General features: G+C 44.0%; 1 protein-coding gene across 1 annotated transcript; it reads left to right on the plus strand.

The window, feature by feature from the left end:
• Nucleotides 1–397: 397 nt before the first annotated feature.
• On the plus strand, nt 398–12,731 carry LOC143997658 (uncharacterized). Its single transcript, XM_077493379.1, has 2 exons — nt 398–534; nt 11,340–12,731. The coding sequence occupies exons 1-2, from the start codon at nt 478–480 to the stop codon at nt 12,066–12,068; spliced, it is 786 nt and encodes a 261-aa protein (XP_077349505.1). The 5' UTR covers nt 398–477; the 3' UTR covers nt 12,069–12,731.
• Nucleotides 12,732–12,933: the final 202 nt, after the last annotated feature.

The raw sequence follows: 12,933 nt of genomic DNA on the forward strand, positions 1-12,933 counted from the left end.
GTTTCCAAACTGGCAAAAGGATTGTTCACATTCTCTTTCCTTATAGCTCTTGTATGCCTCTTTTTCATAGGCCTCTCAAGTCTGTCACATTTAATGAAACAAAAAGTTTTGACCAGTTATACCTCTTGCCAGTATCATATTCCACTGTTCTAAGAATATAGATACTACTTTCTTCATGTATACAATAGTCACACTCGTATCATTCCCTGTTATCCCGAATGTTACAGCTTATTATAAAGAGGCTCTCACATCTACACGGTGAAGAACATGCTAACTCTGTCAATGGGGCCTCCATGTCTTTGTGTCGTCACAGCAGGTCTTCCGTCTTGACCACTTTCGCTAAGTGGATTCTATAAATACTGACCTTAATCCTTCCTTGTCTAATCTCTTATGTCTGTTCTGGAACTTGGCGTTCAGTTTTACGCAGACATGTACAGAGGAGCATGATAACCGACTGCTGGAAGAGGAGAGCTAGAGATGGATACCAAGTATGAGAGGAGCGGGAAGTCACCGAGACAGAGGGTGTCCCATTCTGTGAGTATTAGACTTCACCGAAGAGAGAGGAAAAGTAACTGAAGAGGAAGAAAGGGGAGAGAAACACTGAAGAGAGAGAGAGAGAGAGAGAAGAGAGAGAGAATAAGGAGAGAGAGAGGGAGAGAGAAGCGAGAGAGAGAGAAGAAGAGAGAGAGAAGCGAGTGAGAGAAGAAAGAGAGAGAAGCGAGTGAGAGAAGCAAAAGAGAGAAGAGAGAGAGATAAGCAAGAGAGAGAGATAAGCAAGAGAGAGAGAGAAGAGAGAGAGAGAGAAGAGAGAGAAAAGCGAGAGAAGAGAGAGAGAGTGAGAAGAGAGAGAGAAGCAAAAGACAGAAGAGAGAGAGAGAGAAGAGAGAGAAAATCGAGAGAGAGAGAGAGAGAGAGAGAGAGAGAGAGAGAAGCGAGAGAAGAGAGAGAGAGTGAGAAGAGAGAGAGAAGCAAAAGACAGAAGAGAGAGAGAGAGAAGAGAGAGAAAATCGAGAGAGAGAGAGAGAGAGAGAGAAGAGAGGGAGAAGTGAGAGGGAGAAGTGAGAGAGAGAAGCGAGAGAGAGAAGAGAGAGAAAATCGAGAGATAGAGAGAAGAGAGGGAGAAGTGAGAGAGAGAAGCAAGAGAGAGAAGCAAGAGAGAAGCGAGAGAGGAGAGAGAAGCGAGAGAGAGAGAGAGAATAGATAGAGAGAGAGAGGAGGGGGAGAGAGAGAGGGGGAGAGAGAGGAGAGAGAGGGAGAGAGGGGAAATAGAGAGAGAGGAGGGAGAGCGAGGAAGGGGGAGGGGAGAGAGAGAGAAGATAGAGAGGGGGAGAAAGAGGAAGAGAGAGAGAGAGAAGTGAGAGGGGGGAGAGAGAGGAAGAGAGAGGAGAGAGAGAGAGAGGAAGAGAGAGGAGAGGGAGAGAGGAAGAGCGAGGAAGAGAGAGAGAGAGAGACAAAAGGCAGGAAAGAAAGAGGGAGTGAGAAAGAATAGACAGAAATAAAGAAAGGATGGGTGAGAAAGAGATAGAAGGGGAAGGAAAAAAGAAAAAAAAGAATAGAGAATGGGGGGGGGGGGGGGGGATAGAGAGAGTGGATAGAAAAAAATGTAGCAAAAATGGATAGAGAGAGGAAAGAGAAAAAGGATAGAAAGACAAAGAGGGGGAGAAAGAAAAGAGAGAATGATAGAGGTGGAAACAAGAGATAGAGAGGGAGAGGAGAGAATAGAAAACCAATGAGTGAGAGAAAGATAAATACAAAATACCTTATGACTAGGAAGTCAAATAAACCGACGGCCCCTCATTCTGGAAGTATTAAGAGTTCACTGGAGGGGAGGGCGGCTTAAGAGAAAGAGAGAGAGAGAGAAAAGAAAGGAAGAAACAAAGAGGGAGAGGGGAGAGAAAAAAAAGAGAGTTACAATAGAAAGAGACAGAGATACAGAAGAACACGAGGGGTGAGAATGCCTTGTTGCTTGAGAATAGGGATGGGAGAACGGTTCGGCCGAGCATAAGTTCAGGCCGAACTCTTGTTTGGTCGTTCAGCAAACATCCGAACAAACAGGTTGTTTGACCGTTTGTTCACCCCCCCCCCCCCCGAACTGACCACAATGCATTGCGGCACTGAACAGTACATTGCAAGCACTGATTGGCTGAAGCAGTGAAAGCTTCGGTGAATCAAGGCTCAGAGCACTGTCAGAGTCATGATTGGACACTGTCATCATGACTTTATCCAATCATGGCTCATTCCCGCCCCACAGTATAAAAGTATTCTTTCTATGGCAGCCATTTTAAGTGTGATTTCGGAGTGGAGATAGAACAGAGCTCTGTACAGTGCTATTAGTTAGTGTGCTATACTGTGCTATTTTACTTCAATTGTCAGTGTAGACTATTAGTTTAGGGTCAGTCTAGGGATAGTGTGAGTGTAGTGAGGAGGACCATCATTCAGCTTTGCATAGAGTGCAGCTAGAGTAGGGACAGCTCAGATAGTTTTACTGTAGTGTAGTGAGACCATGTCAGTAATCTTGACATTAGTATATAGCTAGAGTAGGGACAGTTCAGATAGCGTCAGTGCAGTGACGGTTGAACACCGTCTATTTGATTGCGTTACTGCCAGTTTAATGACATTTATCTCTGTGTGTATTACTGCCAGTTTAGCTCCATATCGTTTTGCGTACATTACTGCCAGTTTAATGGCATATAGTTCTGTGTGTGTTACTGCCAGTTTACCACTATATCGTTTTGTGTGCATTTCTGCCAGTTTAACGACAAATATCATTTTGTGTGCGTCACTGCCAGTTTAACACCATATAGTTTTGCGTGCATTACTGCCAGTTTAACGCCATATAGTTCTGTGTGTGTTACTGCCAGTTTACCGCCATTTACTTCTGTGTGCATTACTGCCAGCTTAACGCCATATAGTTTTGCGTGCGTTACTGGCAGCTCAATGCCATATAGTTTTACGTGCATTACTGCCAGTTTAACCCCATATAGTTCTGTGTGCATTACTGCCAGTTTAACGCCATATAGTTCTGTGCATCACTGTACATTTAGCACATTATATTGCAGTATATTATAGTGTATCCATGGAGTGTGTCTGTGTAGTGTGAGTACTCAAATTAAAGTGCACCAAACACCTCTTTACATTGATTAAACTGCATCTACGTACAGATTTCAACTTCTTCTTTACATTTGCTTATAAGCTCCGCCCCCTCCCTCCCAATAATGTCTGGGAGGACAACAAGGAGAGGCAGACATTCCCTTGGCACTGTAAGGGGCCAGCAACAAATGTGTCCACATGCAAAGGTGGACATGGTGGTCAGTCCTCAGGCGGGGTATCATTTGCTCTATTTAGTGAGTTTGCCCTTGCTATCCAGAAAAAGCATGCAGAGGAGGTGGTGGACTGGCTTACTAAACCTTCCTCATCCTCCTCATCCTCTGTCATGCAAGCAGAGACAAGTGTGCAGTCCCCTGCAGTTGCCAGAGTGGATAAACCTGCCTCCTTGTCCACATCTATTCCTGCCATAGCCCCAACATCAGCCATTGAGGATTCAGCTGAGTTATTTGACCACAGTGTCAGCCACTTGCCCCTTGATTGATGATGCCCAGCCATTACTGGATTCAGATGTTGGATCTGAGGTTGAGAATGACAGGAACATGAGCCTATAGAGAGTGAGGAACACAGGTAGACAAATTGGCATTCATTTTCCCCAAGCCGCAGCGTGTTGTCTTCAGTGGTAATGATGAAGATGGAGGAGATGGAGAATGTTGTGACCTGATGTGACCTGGGTGCCAGATAGAGCAGAGGAGGAACCTGAAGGTGAGGTGGCACAACCTCAAGGAGTCCGACATCAAGAAAGAGTAGAGGGCAGCCACCCTATTCCATCACATTCTGCAGCTGTTATCTCCCAGCCCACTCCCCAACGCACAGCTGTCTGGGCCTTTTTCAGCACATCTGCAGCAGATTGCACTATTGCTATCTGCAAACTGTGTCTTAGGGCACATCAAATGTGGCAAAAACACCAACAATTTGGGTACCACATGCTTAACAAGACATTTAACATCCAGTCCCTCAGCCAGTTGGCAAGAGCACCTAAAAGCCATACAAAAGGGGCACAAATCTGTCTCCTCCTTACTCACTTCAGTCTCTCCCCTGCGATACCGAGTCATTACCTTTCAGCAGCCTCCACTGACAGAGATGATGGTATAGCACAGGTTGTCCCAGGTTCTAGCAGCACATCTGCCAGCAGCACTCTACCAGCTGTAGACTGTAGCCAGCAAATTTCTTTACCACATCTGCTGCAGCAGAAAAAAAAAGATACAGTCCCTGCCACTCACATGCTGAGCGTCTGAATCAAAGCTTGTCAAAGCTGTTGGCTCTCCAACTTCTGCCTTTCAGCCTGGTGGATTCTGCCCCCTTCCATGAATTTGTACACTGTGCTGTACCACAATGGCAGGTTCCCAGTCGCTACTACTTTTCATGTAAGGCTGTTCCATCTCTCTACCATCATGTGGAAGGGAATGTTCTGGCATTGTTGGGCAAGGCAGTCAGCCATAAAATCCACCTTACTATTGACACCTGGTCCAGCAAGCATGGGCAGGGATGATATATTTTGTTCACAGCACACTGGGTAACGCTGCTTGCAACTTGAAAGGATGCAGAACAGGGCTCAGTGCTGCAGCTTGTTGTGCCCCCATGTCTCCATACAGCTGGTGGTGATGATGTCAGACCTATGAGCTCTACCCCCGCCTCCTCCTCCGCCACATCCATGCCCTCTTCTGCAGAATTGTCCTATGAACATCAGGTACCCCCTAATCGTTCAAAAGGCTATTCCCAAAGTCAGGCTAAAAGGTGCCTTGCAGTGCTTCAGCTGCTGTGTTTAGAGGACAGGGACCACACCGGAGCAGAAATTCTTGTATCTCTGCAGGGACATGCCCAGAAGTGGTTCACACAACGCCAGCTGTAGCCAGGAATGGTGGTGTCCAATAACAGCTCAAACCTCCTGTCCGCCCTTAGACAGGGAAAGTTGACACATGTGCCATCCCTGGCACATGTCCTGAATTTGGTGGTGCAGCGTTTCCTAAGTACGTACCCAGGGTTGCAAGATGTATTAAAGCAGGCCAGAAGCATTCCTCCCAACATTTTGAGATGGGAATGAGGGATATGTAGGCATAGGACACGGCCCCTGCCACACCCCCTTAAAGGAGAATTAACCAAAAAAAGGTTAATTAAATCCACCAGGACTTTTTCTTACCACTACTATTCCTTTATATTGGCTTTTTAAATGTACACATGCAGCAATTTGGAAATTGGATGAAAGGTTTAGCACTGGGAAAAGTGCATTTTATATACAAATTTATGGTTCAGACCAAAATGAGGGACAAATGAGGAGGAAAGAGAGACAGGGGGACATTGCTCTAAATCAGGGACAGTCCCTCGAAAACAGGGACAGTTGGGAGCTATGCAGAAGGGTCTGTAGCCATTCCAGGTGGTCATACACAGCCAGTGCTTGGTTTGCTGAAATTCAGCAGGAATTCCACCTGCCTGTAAACTGCCTGATTTAGGACATGCCTACCAGTTGGAACTCAACTTTGGGAATGCTGTAGTGGCTATATATGCAGCAGAGGGCTGTCAATGAGTATCTGTGCCAGAACGGCACACTGACAGGCTCAGGCTGCCTCTGCTTTTTTTCTCCACGCCAATGGCTGAGCATTAAGGATGCATGAACTGTATTGTCACCATTTGAGGAGGCAACAAGGATGGTGAGCAGTGACAGTGCATGCATCAGTGACATAATTCCTGTTGTGTTCTTGCTGGAGCAGACTCTGCGTGCCATTATGGACAGGGCACTGGAGGCAGAGCAGCAGGAGGAAGAGGAGGGCTTCCTTTCCTCTCAAGGCCCACTTTATCCAGACACCATCATTCTTATGTCACAGAACATACAGGAGGAGAGAGGGGAGGAGGATGAGGAGGAAGATTCCGGCGCTTTCATAGGCTTTTAAGAAGAGTTAGACGTGTGTCAATCTGTAAGCGATGGCTTTCCAACCCCAGGACCCTTGGGAGTAGTACGTGGCTGGAAGGAGAAAGTTCCAGATGCTGTCATCCTGAGTGACCCTGAGGAGTCTACTTCTCAAGCCTCTGCAAATTTGAGGCGCATGGGCAACCTCATGTTGCAAAGCCTGCAAAAGGACCCAAAAATACGTGGCATAAAGGAGAAGGATGATTACTGGTTGGCAACCCTCCTTGACCACCCTTATAAGGGGAAGGTCTCAGAACTCATTCCGTCCCCACAGAGAGTGCAGAAGATAAAATCTCTTGAGGACACGTTAAAGATAATTTTATTGAACGTTTTTCCTGACTCCAGTAGGTTACAGTGTGGTGGAAAACGTTGCTTTGAGTCTTCTGTTGGTCAAGAGAGGAGCGTTGGAGAAGGTGTCCGCCTAAGTGAGGCATTTTAGAATTTTTTTTGGCTCGCCGCCCAGGGCTGTCAGCTTCCACATCCCAACGGCAGTGTCTGCATCACATGGTGGATGATTACTTCAGGTCAAAACAGAGATGGAGAGCTTTCCAGCTGATGATCCACTGACTTACTGGGTCATGAGAATAGACCACTGGCCAGAACTTGCCCAGTATACTATTGAGTTGTTGGGCTGCCCTGCATTCAGCATGCTTTCAGAATGAGCATTCAGTGCTGCAGGCGGTTTCGTTACTGAACATTACTTTCATCAAGGAGTACCTCTAAAGGGTTATGGTGGAAAAGTGCCCCGACACCCAAATAGTAATTTTTCTGCACCTGTTTGACAGGTGCATATCATTGAAATTTTTTACAGCAAGGCAAATTCTTGCTTTCATCAAGAGTACCTCTATAGGGTTATGGCGGGAAGGCGCCACCGACACCCAAAGACCAATTTTTATGGACCTGTTACTTCTATCCAAAGTCAAAGTGACACCAGAATGTATCCAAAAAATCTCTAATCTTGTTCCCAGTGCTCTACATTGTGACCTCATCATACACACTGGCTCCCCAGCTGTTGCTGAGCAAACTAAAGCTTGCAGGTAAAATTTCTTTGTTTTGGCTTTATAAATGCAATTATTGCTGAAGCAGATTCTAGACTTGATACAGGTAGACTAAGGGGACCCCCCAGGCACTATGTTGGAAGGAATTTTTCATTTTTATGCTTTCACTTTAAAAATCAAAAAATCACTGCTCATTTAAAAATTAAGTTTTTCACAAACTTTTTTTGATACATGTCCCCCAGGGCAGGACCCGGACCCGGACCCCTATAACTATTGTATGCCCAATTACTTGCCCAATTACTTGCCTCCAAAATGGGCACTTTTGTTTTTTGACGTACGGGTCCCATTGACTTTAATAGGGTTTGTTATTCGGGTCCAAACTTTCACGGGGTTCGAAAGTTCTGGTGCAAACTGAACAGGGGTGCATTCGGCCCATCCCTACTTGAGAATGAATGGTACTATTTTCAGCTTTTCATCTGTAAAATGTCAACTTATTTCAGGGCCCCTTAATCAGGACTATAAGGAACCCGATAAAATAAAAAACTACCAAAGTTTTAACATCCTGCAGAATAAAACTGTAAAAAAAAAAAAAAAATACAACCATTGCCCCTTTACAAGTTGTTGAGGTGCTCAAACCACCCAGGTATTTCTTATTATCATTATTTTATGGGTAACTTTATTTATATTGTCACAATAAGCATGGAGTACTAGCATTGGCCAAATCACCAAAACTGCCATAAAGGAAAATAACGGGGGTCATTAATATTAAAAGTTTGCCTCCACAACTCCATTCTTTTCTATTCCTTTTTGTAGATGCAGCTCTGTTGTCCACCCTACTTTTAACCACTTCCCACCCGGCCAATGTATATATACGGCCGGGTGGGAGCCGCCTGCTCCTGATAGGACGTTCAGGAACGTCATTCAGGAGCAGCGGGATCGCGCCCGCGCAGCGGCGCGATCCCGATGTGCTCGTGTCACCCGGACACGGCACATCTCAGATCGGCAGGAGGGCTCTGTGATTGGCCCTCCTGATCACATGACGGCCGTGTCCAATCACGGCCGTCATGTGATGTAAACAAACAGCCGGTTGCTAGGCAATCGGCTCTCCTCTCCTCACACGGAAGTCACCGCTGAGAAGAGGAGAGCAGAACGCTGCAGCCGGCTGATGATCAGTGAGTATGGGCTGCTTTTCACAGCTTTTTACTCACTGATCATCAGTGTAGTGTAAACACACAACACACCACACAGTGAAAACACAGTCCCCACATATGTCCCCAAAACACACATGTCCCCAAAACATACATGTCCCCAAATAATAAAAACACATGTCCCTAATAATAAAAACATGTCCCCCACATATGTCCCACTAAAATCACATGTCCCAATGATTATCTGCACACATATGTACGTGATCACCTGCACACATATGTACATGATCATTTGCGTACATATGTCCGTGATCACACAAACCAATTATTATACACTTAACGGAATTTTTTTTACCAAAAACATGTAGCAGAATACATTTTGGCTTAAATTTATGACAAAATTTGATTTTATTGGATTTCTTTTCAAATAGAAAAAAGAAAATATTGTTTTTTTCCCAAATTTCCGCTTTTTTTGCGCTTATATCGCAAAAAAAAAAAAACGGAGTCGTGAATAAATAACACCAAAATAAAGCTCTATTTGTGCGAACAAAATGATAACAATTTCATTTGGGTACAGTGTAGCATGACCGCGCAATTGTCACTGAAAGCGCTAGAGCGCTGAAAGCTGAAAATTGGGCTGGGAAGGAAGGGGGTGAAAGTGCCCTGTATTGAAGTGGTTAAACTTCTTGGTGAGATGCTTCACTATCTATTTTCTGGATCACATTTGTCTGTGTATACTTACATGTGTGTGCCACTTGGTTCATACAGGAGCACATAAGCCCAAGCAATGAAAAGGCTCCTGTCCCCATTGGAAGACTTCCCCTCTATTCGTGTTGTGGTGACAACTGTAACATTATGGATTTCCTGTCTTTTTTTTTTTTTTTGCACTGGTAATAAACGCAGGCAGAGGAACTAATCATTTTCTAGTCTGGTCAAAACAACAAAAAAATAATGGTTTGGCATTTGCTATCCCTTAAAGTGGTTGTATAGTCCTTTTTGGGACTTTTACCTACAGGAAAGCCTATAATAAGGCTTACCTGTAGGTAAAAAAAATATCTCCTAAACCTGTACGGTTTAGGAGATATTCCCCTCGCAATACGCCGCTGACTGCAGCGGCGCATGCGCACAGGGGATTCCCGGCTGAAAGCCCCGCAGACGACGGACCCTGCCGGGAAGAAATCTCCCACGCACATGATCTCCCATGATATCGCGGCTCCGGCCACTCACAGCACCGGAGCCGCGATACCCGGAAGAAACGCTAAGGGAACATGTCAGCTCCCTCGGCGTGGATCGGACCAAATGTCGGGGCCTCGTTCTAAGGTAAGTATTTCATAATGAGCTAGTATGCGGTGCATACTAGCTCATTATGCCTTTTCCTTTGCAGGTAGGAAAAAAAAAAACACATCAGCGGGTATACAACCACTTTAATCACCTCCCTACTGGCCATTGTACAAAAATGTCCACTAGAGGGAGCAGTTATTCTACATCTGTGGGATCACAGTTGGCCCGCATGTTCTGCATGTCATTAGACAGGCACAGAGGTAATCAGTGTGGCTTTGTGTCTTGTGGTTACTGTGCTGGCCAATCACACATATAAACAGTACTACTGTAAGTCCTTGACCAAACAGCAAAAATAAAGAAATAACCTGGACTTTTGAGGCACCACATACACCTTATATTCAAATAAAAATTTATTTTATTACAGTATATGTAAAAATAACTACATGTGTCTAAAATATATATAAAACAATGTGGGATGTCCTACTACATATATATGATAGGTACTACAGTCACAAAAAAAAAACATATCTCGTTGTTGGCCAGTTGCTGTATCATGTATCTTATATGGTAACTTATGTACTAGGTTACTGGCTGGCTGCTGGCTTCATGATCAAATGAGGAGGACTTGAACCAATGCATTTTGTGGTATCATTGGAGGTAGGGATGAGTCGAATACGTTCGACTCGAACAGCAGGCTCATCCCTAATTGGAATTTGTAGCAAATCACAAAAAATATAATGAGAACTCCCATTTTAATATAGAAAACAAGAGACAGCCCCCAAATGCCTCCGGGGGATAGGACAAAGGAATGGACTATCTCTTGGTACACAAGGACTACATAACTGAAGTAGTATAAAAATATTTTTTATCGGTACAGAATCTAAATGTTCATGTGACAAACATAAATAAAATTTAATTTTTCACATATTGACAGAATGTAGTTTGAACTGTATAAAAAAACATAAATCACTAATAGTGAAGAAAACTAAGAGTGTAGTTGGTGGTTAAAGTGGTTGTAAACCCTTACAAATCACTTTGACCTACAGGTAAGCCTAGATTAAGGCTTACCTGTAGGTCCAAGAAATATCTCCTAAACCTATACGGTTTAGGAGATAATTACCTGAAGACAGCCACCACTGTCTACGGCGCATGCGCCGTAGACAGCGGCACGCAGGCGTACTGGGTAAGCCGCAGATCGCGGCGATATGCCGCGAGTTTCGGCTCCCGTGCGCATGCGCGGGAGTGATGTCATCGCTGCTCCGGCGAATCACAGCGCCGGAGCAGCAAGACCCACCAAGAAGATGGATGCTTGGAACTACAGGGGACAGCGGTGACTTCGCTGGCTCCTGTGTCAGGTAAGTGACACATAATGGACTACTATGCGATGCATAGTAGTCCATTATGCTTTACCTTTGCAGGGAATGAAAGAGGAAGTAAACTCATTAGGGTTTACTTCCTCTTTAATCCTCTACATGTTTTGTGGACAATTCCGCTTCTTCAGGAGAACCAACCCAAGTTACTGTTTGTATCAGAGCATAGTAACAGTCTACCGATAGTACATGATTGATAAATATAAGGTAGTAAATAAAGTTACAACAATGGTACACGGGGGTAGCTACATAGTTGCTAACCAGCGAAAACCAGTAACTGAGAGAAGCCAATGTCTTTTGCCAGTTTTGAAAAAACATGTATGATATGTAACAATCAATACATGCCAATTATAATTAAACAATAAGTTTCACTTAGGGTTAAATGAAAAAAAATGTATCATAAAATGGTTGCTCATACTTCTTTCTTGACAAATTTCTTACAAAATTGCTTCTCCAGAGATGGAAACCCATGTATAGAGATCACTTAATCAATACAGAACAATTAATATTTTAACTTTCTGTGTCTTGGCAGATCTCACCTAAACTAGAAGTACTTGGGTCTGGGAATGTGAAAGTGCCAGTCTGTAACAACTACGGGGCTAATCTGGGTAAAAACTCCAGCGTAGCATCATTACCTCCCGCAATCACTAAAGACCGGAAATATCCAAGTCTCGAATCTGTAAACTCTAGCCCATTAAAGACTTCCGTTAGGAATGAACTGGGGTCAAACGAGAAGGTCAGCAGAAAGTTTGAGCCTTTGAAACCGTCTTCCTTAGTGGAAACCCAGAACTCGGACATATATCTCCAGAGACGGCCAATTAATCTGGCTCCGCTCAACCTCCCCGAAGAAGTCAAGGAGGCGCAACTCAAAAAGATGAAAGATGAGGTCTACCTGGCAAAAAAAAGTTCTAAGAAAACTGACAAGACGATGAAGGCCATAAGTGATCGACCCATGAAGAGAGATCCTTTAAACAAAGTTGGCATGGCCGAGAAGACTCTGGAGGAAGTTAAGGTAGAAAATAATTTATCGGAAGAAGGCAAAGGCCCACAAGATCACAAACCGAACACTGTTATGTTATTTGGAAATACTGGTGAAAGAATGTCAAGTTCTTCAACAATCAAATTCAAAAGTGGACATGTCCATAATTCAGTTCCGAAAATAGTCACTGTGGATTCTACTGATATTTCTATCAAAGGGCGCTTTAACCACCCAAAAAGTTGCAGTGCAATTCACAACATACGGAAACCAGTAAGTCAATAGACTATAGAACAGGGATCCTCAAACTACGGCCCTCCAGCTGTTGCTAAACTACACATCCCATGAGGCATTGTAAAACTCTGACATTCACAGACATGACTAGGCCTGATGGGAATTGTAGTTCCCGAACAATTGGAGGACCATAGTTTGAAGACCCATGCTATAGAACAGGGATATGCAATTAGCGGACCTCCAGCTGTTGCAAAACTACAAGTCCCATCATGCCTCTGCCTCCAGGTGTCATGCTTGTGGCTGTCAGAGCCTTGCTATGCCTCATGAGACTTGTAGTTCTGCAACAGCTGGAGGTCCGCTAATTGCATATCCCTGCTATAGAATATAAATTAGGTAGGCCATACAGGACACAAAGATAATCAAAATCAATTACTTCATCTTTGGAAATATGAATTTATATGGAAATACGGCTAATAAAATTAGAAATTCTCTTTTAGAAGCTAAAACTATTTGATAAATTGCTATGGACATTAACCAATATCACTCTTAAAATGTATGTAAACCTTAAAAATGAACTACCCTTGTTTGGTCCATTTCAGTGTGTTAAAGTGTTTGTACACCTAAAAAAAAAAAAAAATCATGTTACTGGCTCTTTAAAAAGGAACTGCAGTCTGCTCACGTAATTTGTAATAAAAACATCTTTGTCATTCTGAAGCTTCCCTCCAACCATTTTGCATATTATTTTATATATACTGTGATTCTGTACTTGCCAAATATGCTGCAGAAATCTCCCTCCACCGAGACACACCTCCAGCTCTGCAGCTCTCATTGGCCCCCTCTTATGACTCATCTCCCCTCCCTTTCTGGCAAACTCTCACAAGAGTTATGCCGCATACACACACGATCTAAAATTCTT

The sequence above is a fragment of the Lithobates pipiens genome, unplaced genomic scaffold (assembly GCF_037356315.1).
Source record: "Lithobates pipiens isolate NorthernLeopardFrog02 unplaced genomic scaffold, aLitPip1_a1.2 Scaffold_19, whole genome shotgun sequence".
Taxonomy (NCBI): domain Eukaryota; kingdom Metazoa; phylum Chordata; class Amphibia; order Anura; family Ranidae; genus Lithobates; species Lithobates pipiens.